This window comes from Lasiodiplodia theobromae (genome assembly GCF_012971845.1).
Source record: "Lasiodiplodia theobromae strain AM2As chromosome Unknown scaffold_54, whole genome shotgun sequence".
Classification (NCBI taxonomy): domain Eukaryota; kingdom Fungi; phylum Ascomycota; class Dothideomycetes; order Botryosphaeriales; family Botryosphaeriaceae; genus Lasiodiplodia; species Lasiodiplodia theobromae.
Window position 1 is genome coordinate 117076 of NW_023336535.1, and position 26335 is coordinate 143410.

Below are 26335 nucleotides of genomic sequence, written 5' to 3' on the forward strand. Positions count from 1 at the left end.
CAATCAAGATTAAGATAATTGCAGCAGGTGCATGATGGGAGCAGTCGTCTCCCGTCGCAAGTTCTTTGCGCCATCGCGGGATCCCGCTGCAAAGCGCCCACCTAGCATGCTACGTGCCGCTTTTCCCTATTGTTTTCCGGTATGTGTCTGATGCACATGTATTCTAGTCGCGGGTGCAAACACTAGTCTACCTTGTCGCAGCTGATGGTTTCGTGGATTTGTTTCTGCACATTACAAGCCCCCCTCTCGCTAAAAATAGTACAAACCAGCGGCCGCGGAATGACGTCCTTGGGCCTATTTTCTTCGACATGATTGCAGAGCAAACTTGGCTCTGCACCCCTGATTGCATCTTGAAAATACCGAAGTTTAGTGCTTTAGACCACCCTGGCGAGAAGAGGGCGATGCTTGTTCTTGGCCTGAACGATCCTGGCTTCAACACTGGCCAGGTCGTCTCCCCCATTGAATTCACTTCATGCTTCCCGCTCGTGTTCGGAGCAATCTCGCTGTCCGGGGACTCCAGAAAAGTGCCAAGGCCCCGAAATAGGCGGTGCGTATCACGGCAGAGACATCATGGAGACTTGTAGCTGTTTGTCGCATTTCGGAAAAGGATAATGCCAAGAGCTCTGCGTCCGCGGGAAGGGAATGCAAGATGCAAGCTTTGGCCGGGAAGCCACCGTGCATGTCTGATTGGTGGCGGAGACCGGGAAAGAAAGCAGCACCTCATGGTTCCATTGCGCGGCACGGCAGTCTTGCTGGGGAATCCTGTCGCCGGCACACCCCAATATCAGCACGAAACATGGAGTTTTTGTGTGCAACTTTCTTCTGAAGTCTTTTCAAGGGCTTTTCTTAAGATGTGCAGATTTGCATCGTAATGCGACTGCTATATATTATGCTGTGTTGATGTTGATAGCTTGGAACGAGAATCTGGTGTTCCTCGCTTAAGGCGGGCCGTGCCACCCTGCTTAGCTCGAAGAGGTTGGTATAATGCACGGTCTATATTAAGCGAGGAGCATTAAATTGTTGCTCCAAGCGCTTCCATCAACGTAGTTTAATACGCAGGAATCGCACCGCGATGCAACTTCGTAGAACTTATAAGAAAGGTATAAAGAGCCTTGAGAAAAGTTTGCATAAGCAGAATTGCATGTTTGGAGGCGATATTGGTGGATATATGGAGGGGGTCAGAAAAGTAGACGCCACCAATAAGACACCGCAAATATCTGTTGCTAGGAGCAGTACGCTTGAGGGTGAGGAGGGAGCATAGCGGCGGATGAGATAGCACGACCGCGAACGTTAATCATGTTCAAAATTCATGTAGAATGAGATATTCTCTAGAATATAAAAAGTAATATTTTAGAGGTATTTGTGATGTTCTACCGAATTCTCATTGTTTTGAACGAGTCGCGGGGGAATTCTTTAGAAAAAGTATCAGATCAGCTACAAAGCCCAGTACTTTACATCGCGAAGGATGCTGTTACTGCTGCCAATTGCATCTCCCGCATGGGGCACGTGCAGGGTACAATGTGCCGGCTTTTGGGAATGCCTTTGTCTCCGTGTGTCCAGCAACCAAGAGCGTTATCTTCGCCCTTCCCGCACGACGGACAATGGTGCTCATTACCCGCCTGGCGACCGAGTGTGAACACGCCGCCGCCAGCGAGTACACTGCAACCATCCATCCGCTTGTGTAACAGGTATGCAGGCTGCGTCCTGTCGAAATCCTGCACACGTGAGGCACGAGACTGGCAAGGATTCTCAAAGACAGACAGGTGCATGGCAACTCCGACATCAGGACCTTCTGGGGCGTGCCCGAGACCCTTTGTCTCTGGAACACGATGCAGAGGAGCTCATTCACAAGCTGAAGTGCGCCAAAACAGGGGAATGGATCATCCCTGCCCTGTACAGGTACGTACTTGAACACTGTGGGCAACTTTGGACTTGTTTACGTCAATCGCAAGGCTCGCGTTGAGGAACAGGGCAGCGAGGTTCTCGGACAACAGCTCCGCAATCGGAGTTACAAGGAGCCGGGATCGGATCACGCCTCGAGCAGGACAAAGCCATTCGACCCTGCGTCGGTCGACTTCGGTGAGATTCTCACGCCGTCTAAAGCGCTAATTATGAAGATGAGGTCCGCCCCGGAGCTAAACGCAAAAAAAAAAAAAAAGCAGCAGACAGACATGCCTGTCATCACTGTCAACCATACGCACCACCAACCGCTGGTCGAAGATCCAATTTGCGTCGAGACGATGCATACTCGTGGTAATACGAGCAATGGAAAGGTTGTCACATTTGGACAGTTGGCTGAGAAGCTCGAGCTGAGTCGAGTTGGAGACTTGGCCCTGAGGCGTGGTTTAGACATGAGGATGAGGTGACAGTTTGCTGGAAGCGCACGAGCCGCTCTTTTCCGCCAGAAAGTGGTGACAACAGGTCCCGTGTGACCTAATGGAAGAAAGTAAGCCACGGCTTGCTCGAACCTAAGACAGCTGACGGAAGAAAGACACAGGATAGACCGCGACACTTCTAGAATTTTAGAAAGAGAAACTTGAAATGATGTGGGTGTGGTTTCATCCATGAGTCTATGTAATCCGATGCAGAAACCGACCCATCTACTACTCTACGCACAAGCATTACGATCAGGCGGCAATAGTTTAGCTTGCAGTGCTATGAAATGTTTCGAGGTTTCACTGTGCTGGAGCGCAGGGACCTTCGCAATTTGATGCATGCGTTGGCAGCTGCGCTGTTCCGAAACCTGCATAAGACGACCAACCGGAAGCGCTGCTTCTCCACGGCTACCCGTCATATGAACCTGCGCATTGATTTGCTAATACTTGGCTTGCCGTCGCTTACAGAAGCCTTGATCCCACCACTCACCCCAGACCAAAAAAAAAAAAAAACTAAGTGCCGTTTTTCTCCGGCGCTCAAACACCAGACTCTATCCCCTCCCCTCCTCTCCCGTTTGCCCCCAGACAACACTGCCTTGATGGCAGCTGCTGCCATGACTGTGCTAGCGTTCGGCTCGCCTTCAGCAGGCCGCCGGAAGTCCGTTGCCGCACCTGAGAAGAAATTCAAGTGCTAGTTCTGCGATCGCACATTCGACACACTCGAATTTGACACGAGAGACGGCATAATTATTTTGCGCCCGCACACAACAACAGCCTAGCCTTGGCTGATGCTTCATCGTAGACACGAAAGAACGCCTCTTCAAATGCCTCAAGTGCCCAAAAACATTCGTCCGCAGCGACGTTCTGCGCCGACACGACCGTACCGTCCACAATAAGGACGGCGGCGTGCCCATCCACAGTTTCAGCTCCCTGAGTAGTGAAGGCAATGCACATGATCCCTCGGCTGCAGTTCAGCAGCAACCCCTCGACGACCCATGCAGCAACTGCAGTCATCCCTCCACCAGTTCGATCAGCTCAGCGTCGCTCCAGAACCCCGCCGTGACCGTCTTCATGAGAAACCCACCGGCGACAGTAGGGGCAGCTTGGTCGGAACGAACCGACAGTGGAACAGCGACCCGGTGTGAAGAACGGGCTTGAGGCTACGGTGGATGATTTTCCAGAGCTGATGCGTCGTTGAAATATAGTCACTAACCTTCCGGAGATGCTCTACGAGTAAGGCTCGTTACTATTGTTCGCAGTCAATCACAAGGAGCCAGGTGGTGCACTGAATACAGACAATCCAAGATCGGCTTTCGGGCCATCAATATGCCATGGCGATACGGCTTTTGAAGATGGCTTTTGAGTACCTGAACCGACGCATGCTCCATCGGCTGGGGGAAAAAAGGAATTATTTTGATCTCATAGTCCAGCAGCACCTGCGAGATCAGGAGTGGCTGGACGACAGAAGATATTTCTGTTTTCGTTCTCCTTCTCATGTGCATTGTCTTTCTCTTTCAGTCCATAGAGTTTTTAGTTGAAACCGGCCATCTTGAAAGATGGATGCAAGCGTTGACAGGGATCACTGCACAAGTAGATGGATGCACCCAAGCTTTAAGCTCGCATGTCTGTCGAGATGTTTTGTTATCACCAGATCTGAGCTTGTTGATATGTAATTTTGGGAGTCGGCTGAATATATCGTCTTCTTCTAAACGTTAAGCATTCGGCATATTGATTCTGTCAATCCACATGCGGCCGTGAGTCAGGATTGCGATCTAACTGGACTCCTGTGCCGTGGCAGTTCCTTTCGTCTCCGTATACATTCTGGATTTCATCTTGATGGCTGGCCACCTTTGTGATGTGGAAACTAAGCCCTACATTGACACTGTGACTGTCTTATTGATTCGAAAATGCTGCCGAGAAGCACTTAGTGAGTACTATACCGACCGAAGTCAAAGATATCTCTTAGATATGCAGATTCATCCCACTTGTACAAAAAGTCTCGCGCAGCTGTACACCTCACCCTGACCACGTGCGAAAGAGAGAGAAAGACGAATTGATTATTCCAAGGCTAAGGTCTGCTAAGAATATGTATATAAAATAAATAACGACTCGATCACGTGTTAGGATTACGTGACTTCGTCACCTGATCTGAACCTCAACATCACCCGCACATGCGCCCCCGGGGAGCATACTGGAAAAGTTAGGGTGGTGCCGCCGGCGGAGGTAAGGTTCCAGCGTCGTTGACTCAGCCACAGCGGCCCGTGTTTAGCCTTGCAAAACAAAACGTTCGTCCGTAGAAGTCCAACGAACCAATTAGCAGTATTGTCTCAAAAACAAGACACAGCCCTCCATTTCTTTAACTGTAAGTCTAACATGTCTGCATTATTTTTGGAACGTCCAGGCCAAAGGGCGAGTAGAAACGACAGTTTATTTAAAGCTCGATCGATGCCGGGTGTACGTAGTCCAGCCGCTACTTTGCATCGATCCTTACGCATACATCTACTTCTTTCCCACATCAACACAACTTTCACAACACTCCACTCTACATTACACCGCTTCCACCATGTCCATCCTGACGAAGTGCCCTCATCATAAGTGTGACAAAATCCCCACGAGAGATTGCTATAAGGATGGCCACGTTAAGAAATGTACAAAGCATGACTTTCCTTATTGTCCCAAGAAGGGATGTCCGATTTGTGAAAAGGAGTACAAGAGGGCCGACGGCAAGCTGATTCACCGCGGCTGAACTGGAAGCAGTCATATGCTGTCCTTCGACGCTGTGCTGGGGCTTCTGTACAGGTGAGTGCCCAAGGCGAAGCCGTGGGCTTTCCACACGACTAACAATTGACGTAGGTCCCTCCCGGTCCTCACACCGCCCCACGAGACAGCTTCAACCCGCACCTCAGTCCTCCCGACTGCACCACAGTGGATGATGACGGGCACTTGATGATCGTAGCTTTGGTTTCTGGGGATACTTGTAAGACACGTACGGTACAGTTGTGCAGGCACAACAACCGTACATCGGTAGCTGTTGGTGCAGGACATCAGCATGCCATTCTCATTTAGATCGTTCGTACAAGTATGGGAGTATTGATATCATGATTGCTTTTGTCTGAGGGTCGCATTTGTGTTTGTGTGGTTGAGGAATTTATTTTGACTCGACTTCTGCTTTGCTGTCGGACACCATGTCCCTTTGATATGTCCTCTTGTGAAAGTTACAGAATCAAAAGTTTCCATCCGTGCTGAGCTATACCATCTTGATCTTCGCTTGCATTTAGCTTTGTTTGTCTTACCTATGTACGTTCTGCGAAGCTGTCCACTAGTTGTGCGAAAATTCGCCGGGAAGTTGCGGGGTGCGGGAGTTCTGATTGGTTGGGATGCGTGCGAGACTTAAAAGCGTAACTTCGCGATGCTAGCTGTAGTTGTCGATCTGCATGTCTGGTGGAAATGGTTCAAATAGCTTAGGCTCGTCTGGTGAGTGGCTGCGAGAATTGTAGTTTCGGCTATTAATTGGCACAGCCAACCAGTAAGGTAGAAAGACTTCGTACACGGCAGATGAAGGTCGGGCGGTATGGCGACGAGCACGCTCATAGATTCACCCGGGCGCTCGAGCTCCAAGACGAGATTTAAAAGTGCTACAAGATTTACAGGCCAACCAACTTGCTGCTCTGATGCTGGGAGTAAGGGGGAATAGTAAAGAAGCTCTTCTTACTATGTTGTGCACCAAGGGAAAGCGTAGAAGATTACAAAATTGACCTTTTCTTTTCTAATTTAACTTGTGAAATAGACCGGCCAGTGTTTGCAAGATTGCAATCATATATGATACTGCACTGTAGAAAGACCGCAGCGTACTGTTCTTTCTCTGTCCGTCTCCATCTCCTGCGGTAGTAGTAGACCAGTATGGGGCAGCAAAGCTACCCACAAACATCGCATGCTGTCTGCAGGTGGAGTGGAACCGCAGCGCGGGGTCGGCTGGCATGCGCATCTATCAGACGGGCCCTGAAGCTCAGAGCCAGCCAGCAAGGGGAAACCCACTCAACTCACCGCCATAGATCCGCCACGCCCGTCGCCTGGCACACTAGTCGTCGTCGTACAGCGGCGCATCAACACCCGACGACGCCTCCGCCGGGCACTACCCAGCGTCACAGTCATCGTAATGCACCCACTGCCCTGCCTTGATCACAATCTCAACCAGCGAATCGGCCCCCTTTGTACCAGCCAGAACCGCGTGCCGAGACGCAGCAGGCGCCTCCTGGAGTCGGCAGCTGAAGCAGGGGCCGACCTCGGTGGGGGTGGATGGAGATAGGTCGAAGCTGATTGGGGACGTTATCGTGGGGTGTTGCTGCGGTCGGAGGCTGACTACAGTCTTGCGGAAGGGAGGCCAGTGAGAACGGCGAAGTACTCGAGGCGCCTGGTAGTTTAAAAGCGTGCCTAGCGTGATGGTCGGCAGGCCGTTGGCGATGGCTTGGGAACGAAGTAGCAAGGCTTGCTCAAAGTGGCTTCACCTGGACTGAAGAGCGGCTTTGCTGCCTTGGGGCACGACGAGACTGTAGAGTAATGTATGAATGCACAGATGCGGCGTCTGCCGTCATTATGACCACAGCTCTAAACCCGTTGCGGATTTGGAAGTATCTATCACCCGTTACCGTTGTCGATAAGTGCGTCGGTATATACGAGGTTTGAGGTTATTATTTCTGACCTGACAATGCACCCGACCAGGTGGAGCCGAGTATTATATTCGACGGCTGGCATAAAGTGATTTTGGGGAAGTTCGGGCCACGATAGTTGGGTTTGGACGTGTTCCCGAAAAAAGAGTTGAGCCTAGCACTTATCCCATCTTTTGCTCATGCCATGAAGAGTTGAAGTTATCATCCGGATGTAAAAATATAGAATTTATTTATACTTTCACCCTTACAGTGCTTTCTGTTTACACATGGTGGCAGCTCACTCTGGTCATCAAGACGCCGGTTTTAGTTTGGTTCTTACAGGGGGCTTTTGGCGGCAGCGGCAGGTTCTGGCGGAGATGGCAGCGTGGATGGCGCCGCTTCGATTCTTGGAGCTATGATAGAGGTCTGGTTGTAGAAGCTGTCGGCATGGAGCTTTGTTGCATGCTGCGCCAGTTGAGCGTCGCATACAAGAATCCGTCGTCGTGGTTGCCATCCTGCGCGTCCATAATGCACAGGTGCGCCGTCTTTGCAAACTTGCCACAGTTGTGGACGGCGCGCAATATGCGCGCTAGGACCATTGTTAAAGCATCGGCATCAGCAACAGCAGCACAGCTGTCGCCTGCAAACGGGGCGTTTCGTTTATCGTGGAACGTGTCGCACTGTGGAGAGCGGCTGCCGTAGATGTCCGAGGCGTTCAGTTGATTCAAGATGCGGCAGTGGAGGTGAATTAGTTTGAGAGAAGAATTACAGACTTCTCCCGCGTTGGCCAATTGGACCCAAACTTGTCTCTCCAACACAATGATCCAATGATTTTACAAAACAACTACCTGTTAAGCTGGTCATGTGTTACAAGGAGAAACCTAGCTGTTAATCACGGCTGGATCTGGTCGTCGTCCCGCCAATCAATCTCTATGGCAGCCATATAGCAGATGCAATCCAGATGCATGAAGCCATGTCGAGAGGATCCTTTGTGTGAGGGCTTAACATGGAGGATAGCTTGGATGGCATCTTTGACTTGCTGAAGACGCCGGCCAGGTTATACACCGCCAAGTTAACGATTGACTCACTAACGCCTCAAGTCTGGGCACCGAGCTGATTCACGCTGCGTTCGCGGAAAAGATGGCCAACTGTACCCCGGAATCCGTCCACCTGCCGGCCAGTAGCATTACTGCAGGCTAGTAACCTTAGCGTCCGCATCGCCGAGACGATATCGCACGCTGTTCTGGCAGCTTTTCGTCAGCAAGCCGCCGATCCTGGTAAGCTAGACCCGGGGCACGCTGCAGTACGACGTTTAGGAGGGCGCGGTGCCGACCGAGTAGTGCAACGATTTGTTCTAATTACTTATTATTGTGCCTTGATCCATTCTCATTACACGGCGTCATTCCAACGGCATCCAATACGTAGGCGAATCGGAAGACCAGCAGCCTCCTTAAACCGGTTCCACGCGGCGAAGAGTACTACCAGCTGCTCCGCTCCGTCCGAAACGCGGATGGGACAGGACCGTTAGCGGGAGGCAGCGCGTTGGAGCGAAGTCCACGGCCTGGATTGTTGCTGTTAGTACTAGGGCGTCGAATGTCAAAACGGCACTGGACAAAGGAGTTAATAGTAGGTACTTTTCATGCTTTCATAACAATGTCATTCTCTTACAACAACCTTTTTTTTTAACAATGTCTTTCTTCTAACACAGCGCTTCGGTGAAATGTCTATATAATCCCTCTAGACACTGGGTAATATTATACTTTAGGAAAAACAACGAACGACAACACGATGCCTCCCTACAGCAACCGCTTCGCGTTCCTATACTGCGAGCTTTTCGTTAAGCCTAAAACATATGGCCAGGACCTTCCCGAGGAGCACCGCGAATGCGGTATATGCCTCGAGACCATCGAAGATGCGAGCCTTGCGGTTCGCAACTGCCCGACTGCGCCCCGGCAGCACAACTTCCACCTACTCTGTCAGGTCAAGTGGCTGTCTTATTGGCCAAGAGGATCGGACGGTCCAAACCGTACTTGCCCTACGTGCAGCACCGAGCTGTACAGAAAGGACGACTTCCCCGTAGAACGTGCCCCTAGCGAGGAGACCGCTAGGCGCCTCGCTGATATCGATAACGCCTGGGAGGAGCTGCTAACTGCAGCTACCGAGCGGTTCCCGCCTACGCCCGAGGACAAGGGCTACATTGATGAGCAGGCTGCTCTTCGCACGAACGAAAACATCTACCGCGACAGCGGTGACTTCACGGTTTTCTTCGAAGGTCTACTCCTTATTACCGTACTAGTCTACCCCGATAGAATCGAGACTAGACGTGCGGTTGCGTATCTTAGAGACGATGGAAACGAGGAATTCCCCTTTCCCAAGGGTAATGCCTATCTAGAATCGATACGGGACCTTGATTCGCACCTTGCTTGGGTGAACGACTTGCAAAGGGGGCTTGGCTTGACGTTCTAAGGTAGCTGGTTCTTAATCGGTTTATTCGGTATCTTTGTTCAAAAAGACTTGTAATTACGAAAAGAAAATGCGTTAGTAGAAAAAAAAAGGAGGGATTCCCCTCGATAAAAAAAAGAGGGATTTCCCTCGATTAAAAAAAACTCATTTTAGCCAATTCAATAACGTGCTCATACTTTAACCATATCCGACATAATTTTTGTGTTCAAGTCTACCAACTCGTCTAACCGCGTTTGCCTTGTCTTGGACAAGCAGCTCGGTACGCTCTACCTCGTCAGTACAGACGAGAGGCGCGCGAAGATGCCATCCGATTTGCCTAATAGAAGATCGTAGCTCTCCCACACGTCAAACAGCGTATATGTAGCCCCCCCTACGCCAACAGTAGCCGAGAGGCCTTAGTACGCGAGCGTGCAACCCCAGTAATTATTTTATGCACCTCGACACCCATTCTGGTCGTGTTATTCCGCCCCTGGACAACGGCTTCTGTCACATAGCGCCCGCGAAAACGACTGTACGTGCATATCCTACCTAACTAAGGACGGCTGTGTAGTAGAAAATGGTACACACGCGACGCGGCGCAGTATATAGAAGCGAGGTACATGTTTGTCTCGGTGAGGGGTGGTAGATTGAAGGAAAAGCTGCTTGCATTGGCGGCTGAGAAGGAATCTATTTGGGAAGTCAGTCGTACAGTCCGCCTGTCAGCCGTGATGCTCGCGAGACGAGGCAGGATCAGCTAACACGCAGCTAGAATCAGCCGTGATGGCTCCACCCGGCCCTCGGACATCGGCCGTAGCCACGCCGGTTCCAACTTACAGTGAACAATTCTAACTACTGCGTCCAGTAGACTGTTAAGACGGACGAGGTGTGAGTACTCGAGAGTTTTAGTAGCGTCACGTGCGACAACCTTTACCTACAATTCGTAGCCACCGGTTCTTTGTCTTTCTTCAGGATAACCTCCTAAAGCCTAAATTTTAAACATAATCTACATTCATCGTCTTTGTGATTGACACATCCCTTACAAGCTTCCACGCTTGTGATTGGCGCTTCTTTGATCTACTTTGTCCAAGCTTGCTTTGTATTATTCGACGAACTTGTTGTTGGGAACAAAGGCGCTCCCGTTCCAAACTTCTGGATGCAGGTGGAATCATTAGTAACTCCTCCAGGATAGCGGTGTTTTCTTTGGAAAAAAAAGATTATTTTGGATATTGATTTATGTATAAACGTCTAAGTTTCCGACCTTGATCGGTAATTTGGTCCGAGCCATTCTCCTTCTCATTTCCACTCGCCTCCGGCGCATCGCCCTAACAGCGCACTGTGACGGCGGGCCTCTGCCTATAAGGATCTCCAAACCAACGAGGGCGGAAGCCTATCTGGGCTTTCCTTGAGTGCGTACAAGAAGAGGGTGAGAACGAAGTGAACAAGTATCCCGTTTGATAGCAAAAGCTCATGCGATGTCTTATCGCGAGAGCTGCAACATACGACCAGAGTACCGTGGCGAGCGAGACATTTGTGCTACTACAAAGTCATACCCTCCTGGGTTATGCTCCTCTTTATCAGGATTGCGGACGGAAGGTGGATCTTGGCGCTGAAGCCACTTTCATCTCGATTGGCCACCTGCAGACACCATGCTGACCGCTCTAATATGCACAGTAAGAACGCGGCTGCGGCTGCCAAATAGGTAGTCGGGCACTTCAGCCTTGTTGCCTCAAGAGCTAGGCAACGCCAATGCAGTCTTGCTTATTTAATTTGGACTTCTGAACATGACGCCGCAAATGGCCGTGCCAGGTTCTCGCCTTGTTTTCAGCATGTACAATAAAACGGTTTATTTCAAACACCGAATGTAGCCCCCGCGAAACAAAAAGAAAGAGAGGATATCACATTGTGAGCAAGTTGCCGATAGGTTTAGCGCAGTGTTAAGAGATTCGGAGAAGGACAAATGAATTACATTGGCATCGGGATTCATTACAGAGAATTGCCTGTACGAGCTCTAGGGGGCTGAGCGTACCGAGGACTCTTACCTCAAGCGATTTGCAACTTACTCGGGATGACCGAGACGGAAATGAACATGCCCAGAAACCGCTTCCTCATAACCATTTCAATGCCTATTTAAGTCTTAGCTCCCACCAAGGTCTTCCAGTTGTCAGCACCAAGAGTTAAGCCCGCCCAGATTAATTAAGTCTTCGACATCATGAGTCCCTTGCACTTGATCTGGGCCTTTACATGCCGCGGGCAATATTCCCACGAGGCAGACTGTTTAACGAACCGTGCTGCTCGAGAAATACTCCGGGCCGTGCCAAAACCAAGAGCACAGCAGATTGCGGCGTCAAAAAAAGTCGACCCACATCTTGAGAAATTCCCCAGCTGGTGTTTTCGACGACATCTATCAGCAAAGCTCCAAAATCGCTGATCTTGGCGCGCAGTCCCATCTGATTCATCTCATCCTGGAAAAGAAGTACGTTTTGTGGTTTCGCATATGAATTGTGACAGTGTGCATTTTCAGGGCGACATCGGCAGCTTGCTGTCCTGCAGGAACATGTGGAGTGAAGTATGGTGAGCGTACTCGAGAACCAGGACTGGATATATGGAATCATCTCTGCCTTTCTCCCAAGCCACGTCGAGCATCCGCACAATGTTAGGGATGCGACCTGTGGCGGCTGAGCGCCTTTCCACCTCTCTAACCAAGCTGTCTAAAGGGTCCCACTGTGCGATTTCGATGTTGATGACAAGTCGTCTGTAGACGACTTCGTTTCAGACTGCAGACCTTACCTTGTGCGGAAACCTAGAAACTTTCGCGCTATTTATTCTACAAAGGCGATGAACGTCCATTCGTACCTTTGGTGATTAAACACGCTCTCCACCGTATACTAAGTTCCTTCCCCTTTCTACCAGGCGGCCGTCCTCCTAACCTTTTCCGTGTCCACAGAACACGGGCCCGCAGTTGGAACTGCAACAGCTGAGGTCCAGGAAACAAACCTCGGGAATTCAGCCGTATCGTCCAGAAAATCGTGATAAGGACGGGCTTCTCTGAGCCTTGCGTACACCTTGACTTCCGTTGGTGCAGATTGAGTGGTTTCAAGGACACTCAGGAGATATTCATCGTCCATGGCCGGGGTCGCGGTTGTTCTCAAAGCGCGGATGGAAGTCTGGGGCGAATTTGGGCTTAGCATCGAATTTGCGCCAGCCTTATTGCGGGAAGGGGCCAATCAAGCTCCTCTCTAGCCTGGGTATGTCTCCCATGCCGTCCGGCTACCAAGTCCTGAACTGCAAAGGGAACTACAAGATCAAAGAACGGGGATCTGCTCTGGTATTCGAGCTGCCTCAGACGCTCCAGCCCTGGAAGTCCGTCACCGCCTTGATGGCCGATTTAGTCTCGCTCATCCACGCAGCCGGGTCCTTGACAAGCGAAGTCACTCGTTGCATTTGTCTCGGTGACACGAATTGTGTCTCACCTCTTTCTTGCCGAGTTTGACTACTCGCAGCCGGACGGCAGAGAACAGCCTTCCGAACTGGGCCATCTGTCAAAGGACAATCCGTATCGCCACCTAAAGTACGCATTGGGACGAGCTGGACAAAGGTATAGGCGGTCGTACAAGATATGCAGCCTGGGTGTTGTTCTGATTGATGCCCTGTGGACACGGATGGGCGGGCGACTGATGACGTAAAGAGCTGTTCACGACATTTGAGACAAGGCTTTGTACCGCTGTTGACCCACCTTATGGGTTAAGGATTGCCAGCGAGCAGCTGCGGGATGAATTCAATTTGTCCTCCAGATTGGCCTTACGTGATCGCTACCTGAAGCCTTTGATATCATAGCATGCTCCCGTGGGAGCGGAACGGAGCAGGAGAGGCGAAAGGGTTGCGGATGTGCAGAGGTTGTTAACGAGCTAAGAGTCGTTGGGATATTGTTAGAGTGAGTAATTGGGTGGGATGTTTCGTAGCAGCAAGTAAGTTCAGAAAAGGCCGCTCAGCCGATGGCAAACGTGCGAGCCGGCCGGCATGGTAAGGCGGCCGAGGAAGTCACTGAATACTGAGGAGATGAACGGATTTTGTATTGAGCTACCAGAAAAAGCAGGATAACGGATCTCCTGCACATCGCATCAGCGTAAAGCTTCTGGTTGGCTTGATGACTAGTGTCCTTTGCGGTGCTAAGCTGATTATTTGTGTCGTTTCTCCATATCTCCCGCCGACACTATACAGCATCCTTGTGTGGTAATCCATCCCATCCAACCACAGCGACAAACATCACTTATTGTCTGCATGTGAGTTTGCCGGGTGGTCTGCTGAATGGCCTATCGAAGAGTTGTCGGTTGCTCTAGGATCAGGAATGAGACCACCTTCGATCTCGGCCTTCTTCATGAAGTAGGCGGCGATACCAGCGACATATTGGGTTTTCAAACGAGACGTTTCGGCCCGCTCCTCTTTTTAATCATCAGGCAGCTGATCTGCGCCCAGGACTGCGGTGAAAACGTACCTTCCAGCGTCTGCTTTTCGCGTTCAATGGCAGCGCGCTCCTTCTCCTTGTATCGCTCGAAGGCATCTCGTTCAGCTAATATGGTCAGCTACCTACCATTATAGTCAGTCAGGAGAGAGCAACCGACCGGCAAGCTGAGACCATTCGCGTTTGCGTTCTTCTCTCTCATCTGCCATTGGGGATGTCTGGGGAAAGAGAGCTCCCTTGCGGATGTGCGGGGTTTTCGTTGATGGCGAATGGCCAGATATGGGTGCCATCGCCCCATATCTCTGAAACAGCCTCATGCATGCAATTACACATCATTAGACCAAGTCGCATCCGAGTGTAACACGTTGAACCAATCAGAAACCTGGGGGACAGCCAAACAACGGCGTACGGTGAAACACGTCCGTCTCATGCGCCACCCGCCCAGCCTCGGCCTCTAGTGTCTCGGCTGTCCTCCCCGAGCCTTCGTGACTAAGTGAGTTAGGTGCTGTGGAACTAGTGCTCTTTTGTCTCGATTTTACTGTCCATCGCAGTTGAACCATCAAATAGGAAGTTCTCTCGCCGGGTACGTGCAGCGTGCGGGGGTTCTGATTGGCTGGACGGCACGTACCCTGCAAGGTCTTCGCTGCCGTTGCTAAAAGTCCCTAATGACGGGCAACACGGGTACGTAAGGGGGTCTGATCTGTCCTTTGGCTGCTTGGCGGCTCTTGCGACGCAATGGGCGCTGTTGAAAGCGGAAGTCGTGGAGGATCGAACGGGTTGGCGTGCGGCGCTGGCCCTGAACATGTCAGGAAATCTTGCGCATTCAGCTGTTTGATAATTCGTCTCGTCGGGCCCGACTACCGTTCTCCCCGCTTTCTGCGCGTCACTCACAGGCTTTAACCCTACAATCGAAAGGTAGTACGTCCGCCCCGTTTCCAACAACCTCTTGCAGATCGCGAACGTCGAATTCCTATTATATTACGGTTAGCCTAGGCTTTTCGATGTTGAAGTCTGAGCAGCCTTGGCTCGCCGCCGAGAAATGGGATGGAGAAGTGAGTTATGCATACAGTAGGGCGGCGCAGTAGACATGCGTGTCAGAATGGCGATTGAGAGAACTTCCTGCGTAATGCAGGTGGCGTCAGCTGAATGGATGCGGGTGGCTAATGGGAGCGGGAAGGATTGGCGGACAAGGTCCACAGGTCCTTGGTGCGGTGCGGCCTGAATACAGCGCAGCGGAAAGTTCAGCCGAGCTCCAGTTTGTTTCGACTGCTCTCCACACCACAACCAAGCTCGCCATGCTACTCCCTCGGACGGAATCAACCCGCCGTCCGAGCAGCCACTCTGCAACAAGACCCTCGCACCCCTGCTGAACAAGATTCTCCGGACAGCAGACGCGCTGCTCTCAGCGTTGCAAGTCTACGCCATGCGACCGAGCTGTTCAGCAACGCCGTTGCTCGTCTGGCACAGCTCGATGGCGCCTCGAGTGGGCACAGCACCCGAGCTATCGGTATGACCTCCCCAGATCCTTGGGCGTATGAGAGACAGCCCTGAACGAGGCCGATCAAGAGCGTAAACAAGGACGCCTGGCCCAAGTTCGCCAGGTCGACGTCGGAGCTGATACACCCGAAGTACGAGGCGTTGCTGGTGCGGCTGCGCGAGCAATATGGAGCAATCCTTCTCTTATTAGCGCTCCGAGCCCGGGGAGCACGGCGCACAGGGACCCCGGATAATATGCGCGAGGGCGATAAAGCTGCGATTTGTGAAGATACTGTAGGTCAGCGTGCAAACAGACTCGGTCGATCTCGAAGTAGGCGCACGTTTCGGAATGGAGGTGGAGCGAGCGAACTCATCCGAGTTGGCAAAGTCTTGCGGCATAGGAGGGGGGACGAGAGGTCGAATTGGAAACGCTTTGGGGACGTATGGATGGATGAGGGAGGCGCGTCCCACGACTATCACCACCCTCGATCGACCCAAGCTACGCCTCCAACCTCGCAAGTTCAGTTGCCACTCCCTCTCTCCTGCAACTGTCGGTCTTTCAAAACCAATTTATTGTCTTACCAATCCTGCGGGTGTCGCGCTGAATGCCCGTAGAATCAAATGTGGTGGCCGGGGCTGACAACGCGCCCAAATTGCCATCCCTCAGTCTACACGCCGTGGAGATGCTCTTTCCCCACCCATCCTCTCCTCGCTTGTGTCTCTGGGCCATCAGTGCCGCCGCCTTTGACTCCCTCTTTGACGGCGACCCCACACCATATGTGCGCTTGCTGAACGAGCTGGTCACACTCGCCAAGGCCGCCGACTTCGACACCGCCCTCCTCGCAATGCGACAGACGCAGGTTTGGACTCGGCCAACTTCGCCTTGTGCGCGCCCAATATTGTCATGTCATGTGCACCTCTTCGTCGATGTGAGGGTGGTGGAGAGGGCGTGCGGGGAAATGGCGGGAGTGAGTGCGGTGTTGACAGTGACGAATGGGAATGGACAGGTCTCAACAAATCTCTCCCTAGCGTGTGACGCGTACTGTTCAGTTTTCATCTTGTTAAACATCAAACTCCAGCGCGCCAGCCTGGGCTTCCGAGCTGCTAATCGAGCGATAAATCCTTCTTTCCATGCTTCCAACCCAAACAAGGTCAAGGTCTTGATGATGCTACGATTTTTTTCTCGTTCTCTCGACGCCCAACCGGCTCAATTTGTGCAACCTTCCTTCCTCCCCGGATCCCTTTGCCTTTCTGAATTCTGCATATGGGGCATTTGTGAAATGCAACGCCGTGTTCTCTTTGATGCCGGGCTCAGCGTTCGGGGAATTGCGTTCCAAAGGAGGCTGTGGAAGGCTTTGCCATTTGGGCATGGATCGTGGAGGAGCAAACGGCTGGCCGAGAAGCACGGGGCGGATGGTGTAAGGAGCGCTGTGGTCTGCGAAAGGGTAACTCTGCGCGAGAAGATGTGAGGCATGCCCTCCCATCAGCAGCTACACAATGGATTGGGACGATTTTCCGGCGATTTGCCCCGATTGGCCCGCAGTGGTCAACACTCGCCCGATTGTAAACGCCGATATGATACGATCGACATGCAGGCAGCAGATGCAGGCAGTGTCGGACAAATGATGACTCGATGCGGTCGAATTTTGGGGCGGGAAAGCGGTGGATGACTGAGACTGAGACGCGCCGTGTGTTGAGTGGTTTGTTCCGTTGCACAAGGGACCTCGGGCGCGTACGCGTTCGGGTGACGTCACATCAGCGAACGTCATCCTTCTGACACCAAACCTCTTCGCCTGCTCGACAGCCTCCGTCATCTTTGAAGCTCGGGATCAGTCTCCGCCGCCTCTCACGCCCATTCGTTGAGCGCCGTCGCCCAAGCTACGCCTCGAGCCCATCAGAGAGTCCCACAAAGTCTCGATGGCACGAGCATGCCCCGACCTGTCTTCGCAGACAAGACATTGCAGCCTCCACTCATATCTTAAACCAGAGCGATCAGAAACGTTGGCGCTCCGGGTTGCACAAATCCAGCTGGTGGTGGAAGCGCTTTGCGACCAATGCGCTCTTATGAAAAATTCACTCATCCACATATCAGTCTGTCGCTCCATCGTACCTTCTCGTCAATGGTTGACTGGGAGTCGTTGTTGCCGAAGTATCACCACATCAGTTGAGCCGATAGCGCCGCCTGTCAGTCGATCGAACTTCTCATGACGGTTAGGTCGTCTCACCTGCGCGCACGCTAGTCACCGCTGGTGCAAGTACCATCCTCTGGCGTGCAACCCTCCGAGACACAGAACGCCCACGACTACGGGCTCAGCCAAGGCGGTGCAGACAAAGGACAATGCCTGCTAACACCTTCTGTTCCACCTCACCCAACTAACAAAGCACATTCTATATATAGTTGTTTATACTGAACAAGTCCTATGTTTCAGGGAGAACAAAGACTCGTCAAACATACATCATCATGGCATCCAACCCGTTTTCAGTCGGCAGAACACACCAAGTACAGCAATGTCAGCCTTCGCTTATCTGGACGAGGCTAGCGAGGAAGGCGTGATCAAGGTAAAGTCCGCAAACGCCAGGCTTGCCAGGGCTAACGAAGAGCTTAAGCGAAAGTATGCGGCGGCCACGGATGAGACGGCCATGCTCTTGGCCGAGCTCAAGCTGGACTTGGACAACAGGAAGTGGCATGAGCTCAGGAAGCTGCAGGAGGGTATCGATGACGCCTGGCGCGACATCGAGTCTCTTGCTGCAACGCTTGCCCGCTCAGAGCAGTCGCTCGAGGACAAGACAGGCGCGCTCAACGCGGCTCGCGACGACGTGCACAGGCTGTCCGAGGAGCTCGAAGACATGCAGCGTGACAACGAACGCCTTGCCGCGGAGCTGCACGATGCTCACAGATTGCACACGGCAACCAGACACCGGCTACAGGCCAAATCGGCCGAAAACGAGCAGCTCAACAGGGAGCTCGCCGACAGCAACAACAGGTGCGCCGACACGACCAACGAACTCCAGCAAACATCGGCACGGCTCGACGACGCGCTCGGCGACAACAGGCTCCTCGCCGCCGGCCTGGCCGCCGCCGAAGCCTCGGTCCGCGACGCCGCCGCCCGTCTCCAAGCCGCGTCGGCAGCACGCTTCGCCGCCGACGCGGCCCACGCCCGCCTCGCGCTCCAGCTCCGCGACGCCGAAGCCGCGGCGCGCCACGCCAACGCTCGCCTCCGCCGCCGGCACGACGAGGCCGCCGCCCTTGGCGAAGCCCGCGCCACCGCTGCCTCGTGTCTCGTCCCCGCCACCACCGTACGGTGCGAGTCTTTGGCCCTAAAGGCTGCTTTCCGCTGGATGAGGCTCGTGCACGCCCGCTCTGAAGAGCGCCGCCGTGCCGCTGTTGCTTGCCTCACTCCTGGCGGAGCCCGCCATCGGCCTTGATTCCGAGCTAGTCTTGTATCGTTCTAGCAGCTACATGGCATTTTTACTGAACCTCGACCTGTCGGTGCTGCAGGAAGAGCTCAGCCATCCCGCACTCCAACCCGACAGCGAACAAGAGCTACATCATTGGAAGCTTTAACTCGTCTTGGAATTCAACTTGCAGCCACTCAGTCCATTTCCCAGAACGTACCGTGCGCGGCAAATAGGAGGACTGCATCCGAGCTATTCATGCCCCTGAAGTCTGCCCATCGCTTGAGATCGAGAAGTGATATCGCTGGTGAGTCTGGGTGTTGAGGTTCAGATCAGGTGACAAGGTCACGTGTTAAGATCACGTGGTCGAGCCTTCACTTATCATATATATTTAGGGTTAGAATAATTACTTCTTCTTTCTATCTCCTTCGTATTCCCACACTGGGCGGATGCTGTCCAGCCAGGCATCGATGATTCAGCGACGCGATAGTCGGTTCGCGAGGCTTGCCGCGTTGTTGCCGTGGCGACGACGCGTGTTGGCGTGACACATGCCTGGCGGAAGGTTTAGCCGGCGCTCCGCCGATCGCTGGTCGCCCCGCCGACTGGATAGGTTAAACAAGACGCCCACCGCTGCTGCTGCCTGGCTCTGCACAACCCACCACCATGTCCGTCATTACCGTCTGGCTTGACAACCATCCTAGCGATCCCTCCGACTACGAGTTCGAGGGCCGTCCGCACAAGCGGCCACGTCTGGCCGAAGTCTCAGGAAACAACATGGCAGAGCCGCGCCGGTCGCGCCGCCAGTCGCCACGCAAGCACGTGGCGCCAACGACACCACCGCGCAGTTCCAGCAGCGGCGCGCACGGCGAGGATGCGGAGACACCGAGACCAGCGCCCTCGATGTTCTCGATCCCGGCCCTCCTGCCCTTCTCCGGCGCGCCCCAACAACAATCCGCGCCTTCGTCCTCGCCGAGTCGCTCTTCGACGACGAGCGGCGGCAGCAGCAGCCGGCGTTTCCGCAGCCCGGTGCGCCGTCTGGGCGACCTCCACCTGTCGAATGTACACGTGCATGCGGTGACGCTCGAGAAGCCGGGCCAGGCGCCTGCCGATGTGCGAGAGCTGTGCAAGGACATTCGGCGCGTGGGTCGAGGCAACGGCCTGATCCCGAGTGCCGTCAAGAGCCGCGCTGCCACTCTCCTGGACGACGACCTGCTCGATGATCTGGCTTTCGACGACAACGACGACGACAGCGAGCAGCAGCGTGCCGAGCACGAGGGCTTGTGGGCTGCCGTAAACAGTCTGATCGATGCTGCCAAAGAGTGCGAGGAGGAGGACCTGTGCGAGGCCGACTGGAACAACGAGGTCCACTCGCGCGCGCTGCGGCTCGCTCTCGAGCGCGACCGTGGCGAGAGGGCCGTGTGGTACCGCAACATCACCACGGCCCAAATCAAAGACCAGTCGCTGCTGCCCGCCTCAGCCGCCGGCCTGGCGACGCAGTCGAAGATGGTCGACTTTGCCATCGTCTTGGACACCAGGTCCGACAAGCTCCTGGCGAAGCGTGTCTATGCGAAGCTCCGCCACGAGGACCTTACCGCCATCAACCACACGCCCGCCGAGCATGTCCGGTTCTCGCCCATTGCCGTGAGCATCGAGACCAAGCGCGCCGCCATCGAAGAAGACGTGGCCAATGCCCAACTCGCCGTGTGGGTATCCGCACACTTTCGCTGGTTGCGGCGGCTGAGCGACACAGCCTCCACGCTCCCAACGTTACCTTTGGTCATGGTGCAAGGCCACGAGTGGAAGCTGATGCTGGCCGAGCTCCAAGATGACTCGGAGATTAGGATATTCCGCCATTTGAGTCTGGGCACTACCAGGTCGGTTCTTGGCGTCTACCAACTCGTAGCGTCGCTCAGACGGTTGGCCGAATGGGCCAAGGACGCGTATAGGCCGTGGCTCGAGGAGAATGTCTTGTTGATTCAAGATGGGTTCTAATTTGAATGACTTCTTTGTATACCCCACTTACTATATTCAGTATTTTTCCATATATTGTTCGCCATGCTCAGGTTGATGTCTCGGCCACAGCTCTGTCCGTGCCAACTTCTCACATGCCCGTACATCTTTCTCTCCCAAACTTTCTCAAGCTAGCGTGCTATCTCTACGGCTGCTGCATCCACCGCTGATGTCGCTCGAAAACTTCTATAAACGTCTCTCCCTCTTCAAACTCCAGGTCCCTCGCAAAGCATTCCAATTTCTCGGGCCAAGGGCTTTGCAGTTGTCTAAGCGTGTACGGCTGGCGCCTCATCCACCCTGCCCAAGCCCGAACAACCTGCGACGCAAATTTTGGACTGCACCGATACCACTCCCTGTGTCCTGAATGTCCATTTTTACACGTCCACGTTTCTTTGAGCCCACACAGATGGGCATGGATCAGGCTTTCTACCTGGTTGGCGTAAGGTACGTACTCCTCCACATGTAGCAATCGCAGCCCCTCCATCTTGCATCCATCTGCAATTTGCGTGAGGCGTGTCTCCGGGCGCTTCGATCTGCCGATTTTCACGCGGTCGGGGAAATCGGTCCCCTGGAAGAGGTAGATGTGGCTGACCTTGTCGTTGGCGCTCAGCCTTCGGCCCATCTTCGCGCATAGCTTTTCTACAAGCTCTTCGAGGAAGCGTTTTGTCACAACGTCCGAGGGGCTCTTCAGAACGCCGTGTTTGACGTGATATTCGCAGTTCGAGGGCTCGGTCGTCGTGGTATCGCCTCCGTTGATTGTGAGACGGCTTATTGCCTCCCGCACTTCCTCGACGTCCTCCGCGGCCATCGCCACCGTTGTCGGTTGCTCGGTCGTAGGGCCCTGGCTTTTTCCCGAGTTCGAGGCGCGCCGCGCCGTCGCCGCCGAGCTCGGGGACGGGGAGGCCGGCCACGGTGTTCGCGAGATCGTTGCGAGTGGATCACGACTCTGCGCTTTGGATGGCGGAGGATGTGGCCTCATTCCCGGAGGAGCCGTGTGTGCTACACGCTGCACATGGCGTTCGCGTTGGCTGGGAGTGACGGGACGGTCTCCCGCTGAAGGATTCGACATGGCCTCGGACGCTTCGGCTATGAGTTGGTATTGGGAATTCGGGGACGCTGACACGAAGTAATAGTTCGTTTGTATCATTGTTTCGACGTTGAAGATGGTACTGCTCATAGAGGCGCTTTCTTGCTCTGTAATGTAGTCTTCCTCATCCGACGATTCCACAGGAGCCACAGGGGATTGGGAGTCGCTGGGGCTTGACAACTCTTCCGAGTCTTCGTCGACCTCGGAGATTATATGGAAGACGTGCCCTTTCCAGAGATTGGTGTAGTATTCCATCCAGAACCAATGTAAGTGCTCCTTACAGAGAAGAAGGCAGATAAGGGGCTGAAGCTCGCTTAGATGGAGTGAGCCTTTTGCTTGCCCGTCGCTCTCTTCCGACTGTTCGTCTTCGTCGTCTTCACCCTCTGATTCTTGGGACTCCTCGTTTTTCTCATTTCCGGCTCCTCTATCGTCACTTTCGTGACTCTCTCGGCATATACCCCTGAGGGCGCCGTGGACAATTTTTCGAGCGGCCTTTATATTCCCCCGGGCTACATTGTATTCACACCGCTCATTCTTCTTATAATGAGCGATGCACGGGAACGAATGCTGCCCCCTGTCCAGTAGCTCCCTCATTGCATTAGAGAAATGCATCAGCCCTGAGTGAGGCGGCAACGATGGTTGTTGCTCAAGTCGAGGTTCAGCGCTCTTCGATCTCTGCCAGCGCACCGCCCGATCATGCGGAGGGTAGAGGAAGAAGCCCTCCTTGCAGTAGGTCTTCATCATGTAGCGAGATATATCCGTCTTTGGAACCAGAACATCTTCAGTTTGAAGCGCAAGCAACAGGGGCCTCGCGTGTTCTTTTTGCTTCCGATGCTCGGGGCAGAGAAGGACGTCGGTGAGTAGTTTGGAGACCAGACTGTCAAAGGGCAGCCCCGAGCTGTGGACTTTTTCAAGGACATCGTCGAGTGCCTGAATTGTGGGAGGGTAGAATGAATTGCAACGATGGCGGCTGTTGTTTACGACAGCGTAGCATCTGCGTGTCTTGCGCCCGTCTATCGCTTCAATTGCTCTAACAATGGATTGTAGTGGGTGTGTCGATTGTGGAGAGGCTGCCATCACATCAGCGTTGTTCCAGGGGGCAAGGAGGGAACGGTCGATAGCTAAGGACGTAAAACGCCAAACTCGTGTATGAGAGCCTCCCTTATTTAAGTTTCTCCGCCTCGCGCCCCGTACTACTGGCCAAAAACCCTTGAACATGCTGCCCCTGGCTCCTACCGATCCTACGTGCCGCGCGTCGTGGGGGCGAAAAGCTGCGCCGCAAAACATCGCAAGGCGCATTTCTTGTTCTTGGCAAACCAACAGCAGCGAGAAGACTTTCGAGACGCCAAAGGATCCCCAAATCCGACATAGTTATTTCGAGGCAAGATTGGGCAATGTTCGTCTCGACTCTGATCACTCCCACGGAATGATCCTTAGTGTTGCGGATGCGGCAAGCTCTCAGAGCACTTATCCCGACGATAAGGAAATCGGACCTTACGGGGTATTACTTTCGGTATTTCTCATCCCGAAGCCATGACGATCTTGCCCTAACTCAGCCTCTTCGCGCGGGTATGATACTTCTTAGAGTGCGAGCCATGCACATGGCGTGCTGTGCCGCATCGCATCGGTAGCGATGGTGCGGGGTTTTGAATTTGATACCTCTTCTGTTTCAAACCCCTATCTGATGGGCGCCACATTTTTTGCAAGAGCAGATTGCGGCAGAAAATACCGATTAGCCCTGGCGTATGGATAGCGGGCCACCAGCACACGTTCAGACGCATCACCAGCCTTCTTCTTGCTGACTTTGTTTTTTCCACTCTCTTTAGCTGCTCGTCACACCTCTGTTACACCGAGGACGACTCATTCTCTTCTCAACAACTATAGCGGGGTTGCGGAGAGGACACCCTCATTGTCCGCGAGCAACTTCGCTCTTTAACAGGCACACCTTTGACGCCGGTGCCAGGAGCTCCTACACGCGGCTGGCATAGTGTTATTTTAGATTACTACATCGTCAATCTCCCTCGGTTAAGCAGTAAGATCGAAGGCACCAGCAACTTCCACTAGCTTTTTCATTATGGTTTTCCTGGAACGGTCGACGGAAAGTTGTGCATAGAAGAGCAACGTCTCCCTGACGAGCATTCTCACTGTCGCTACGAGGTACATCGAGACGTACGATGAACCCTTAGATGCTTTGCTTGTTCCTGCTGGTGCTTTTGGAAAGAGAAACTCAAATATTCGTATCGGCTTCGAAATAGTTGCTTACTGCTGCCGAACCAACTTCCCGCGATAACTACTCAGCTACCCTATCCGCGAAGAGGCTTACCATTGTCCCTTTTGAGATCGTCCAGCTCGGCACCCAACTTAACCAGCTGCGGAGACGGGTCCAAGATTCGCCCATACCCCACACCCCGACGGAAGTTCGCTTCATCCTCGGTCGTTTCGACGCCCTCGAGCGGAGGCTGTATGCTCTGAGATCAGAGGCTACGGAGAGCGCAACTGCTGCGGGAGACGCTGAGGTTATGGGGTAGCGGCTTTTTGCTATTGAGGCAGAGCTGGCAAAGATATATACAGCCAACTATGAGTTTCGCCGAGGTTTATGGGATTCCCTGGTGTACTGTGTGATAGAGCGCTGTGAGACTACTTTTTTTTTTAAAAAAAAAAAATCCTGTTGAACTTAATGAGGAAGACACTTCTGACGACAAGACACTTGAGGCGGAAGCGAGTACGGAGATTGAGCAGCCCGCCTATTTCTTAAAGTCTGCGGAGACTGCCATGCACTCCACTGAAGTGGAAGCCAAGGGGGAGCTGGAACAGAGGGAAAATTCCGACAGAAAGCCTCCGGCCATTGAAAACCCACACGGCATTATTCATTGCCTTCTCTGTGAACCTCTGGCTCTCATCCTCCTCGTGGACAAGCCCCGCGATCCAGTCACGTGTGCAGTCGTCCGACCATTCGTCGATGGACGGTTGGGTCCTGCTGGACAACTTCAGGACGGACGCCAAGCAGAGTTTAGCGAATGCAATCCACACAGACTTAACCGAAATCATCCTAGAGCAGCTGCTAGACTTTGGCCACGATACCCTGGAGCACCACGTCATCGACGCCTTGAATCGTCCTTCCGAGAGATGAACGTACCTTGTTGACCCTGCTACATCTTGCTATTAGCTATCTGTCTGTTAGATCCTCATCTGTGCAACAATTCTATCAGCGATCTCTGCGAACCAGCCCCTAAGACCGAGGGAAATCCTAGTGAAGTCATAGCGATGCGATTCAAAAAGCCGCTATTGTAGGTAGTCTTCTCCAAGGCCCTCCTTGCGATGTTTCTCCTGCTTCTCTAAACGACTAGAGCATGGTAGACATCCAAAGCTTGGTTGAAAATACCGTCATTCCCACAAAGCTAGCTGCAGAGAGTAATGTTAACCTACGCGAATTTGCTCTGTGGCTAAAGCCTATCTCGATGCTGAGCCCAGCTCTGCCATTAACGCAGACTATATCACTACACCGAGAAAATTCCCGATCGCCACCTTACCAACTGGACGCGCCGTGCTCGCGACATTGGAACTAATGCTGTCGTTGACGGTGTTGCTATCTCAAGTTATTGATTGGAGGCGGTGATTCTGCGTAATATGCAGACGTATCATACCTCTCGTCGGGCATGGGACGTTTGCAACACACTTTTTTTTACCTTTTCTTTGGCTCTGCTACTTTCCTTCTCGCTAACATCATGTGAATCGAGGGTAACCTCGCACTGGACTACACTGAGACGATCAAGGTCGGCTGGGGCAAGTGGAGTGTGATTAAGAGGTTAGAGGCATCCAGTCCCCGGCGTTACGCCGTACGAGCCGCATTTTCTGCCTGTTCTTGTTTTGAACTTTCTAATTACTTCTAGAACAGTAGTATAACCTGAATTCTTCTGCCTTTACCCAAGTATTAGCCCGGAAGATACAGCCTCTATCTTGAGATCCCCTAGGTAGCTGCTTAAAAGACAGTGAAATCATCTCATTTTGCCAACGCTTCCCCAATACCGCCTCCGGAAGCTCCCGTCACCCGCCTCCCATCGTGTGGTCACAGCCTCTCTTCTTACGCCAGTCCTTCTCCGGCCCCTTTCTATACCATTTCGTCATCTCCAATCGCCGTCCTCCTTCAGCGCGCTCTGCATGACTGAAAAACAAGCTTTGCGAAAGCAACCCAAACGACGCCCATCCTCGTCGAAACGGGCAGAAACAGCTCAGACTACCCCAGATAGTAGTACAGAACGCCAACCAGCCGGCTGCATGGAGTTCCGCAGTCTACCGACCACGTGCGTTGAACGACCATCCATCAACAACAGCAGCCCCCTCGACCCCAGTCAAAAACACGAACATTCTCACTTCCACCACCGCAATACCTCTGAACAACTACAAAGCTAGTCCCTGAAGCTATACTAGCTTCGCCACTCCCCAC

The 26335-nt window shown here is 53.1% G+C and overlaps 5 protein-coding genes across 5 annotated transcripts; 3 read left to right on the forward strand and 2 right to left on the reverse strand.

Annotated features, from left to right (window-relative positions):
* Positions 1-8809: 8809 nt before the first annotated feature.
* Positions 8810-9487, forward strand: LTHEOB_11872 (PA and RING finger domain protein; the record flags this gene model as incomplete). Its single annotated transcript, XM_035508676.1, has 1 exon — positions 8810-9487. One exon carries the CDS (start codon positions 8810-8812, stop codon positions 9485-9487), a length of 678 nt encoding a protein of 225 aa, XP_035365566.1.
* A 4239-nt stretch (positions 9488-13726) lies between these two features.
* Positions 13727-14131, reverse strand: LTHEOB_11873 (uncharacterized protein; the record flags this gene model as incomplete). The annotated part of the gene is made up of 3 exons (XM_035508677.1): positions 13727-13902; positions 13956-14030; positions 14083-14131. The coding sequence occupies 3 exons, from the start codon at positions 14129-14131 to the stop codon at positions 13727-13729; spliced, it is 300 nt and encodes a 99-aa protein (XP_035365567.1).
* A 3775-nt stretch (positions 14132-17906) lies between these two features.
* LTHEOB_11874 (Myosin-2 heavy chain) lies at positions 17907-18824 on the forward strand (the record flags this gene model as incomplete). Its single annotated transcript, XM_035508678.1, has 1 exon — positions 17907-18824. One exon carries the CDS (start codon positions 17907-17909, stop codon positions 18822-18824), a length of 918 nt encoding a protein of 305 aa, XP_035365568.1.
* A 633-nt stretch (positions 18825-19457) lies between these two features.
* Positions 19458-20786, forward strand: LTHEOB_11875 (uncharacterized protein; the record flags this gene model as incomplete). Its single annotated transcript, XM_035508679.1, has 1 exon — positions 19458-20786. One exon carries the CDS (start codon positions 19458-19460, stop codon positions 20784-20786), a length of 1329 nt encoding a protein of 442 aa, XP_035365569.1.
* A 306-nt stretch (positions 20787-21092) lies between these two features.
* On the reverse strand, positions 21093-22146 carry LTHEOB_11876 (uncharacterized protein; the record flags this gene model as incomplete). Its single annotated transcript, XM_035508680.1, has 2 exons — positions 21093-21120; positions 21257-22146. The coding sequence occupies 2 exons, from the start codon at positions 22144-22146 to the stop codon at positions 21093-21095; spliced, it is 918 nt and encodes a 305-aa protein (XP_035365570.1).
* Between the last annotated feature and the right edge of the window lie 4189 nt (positions 22147-26335).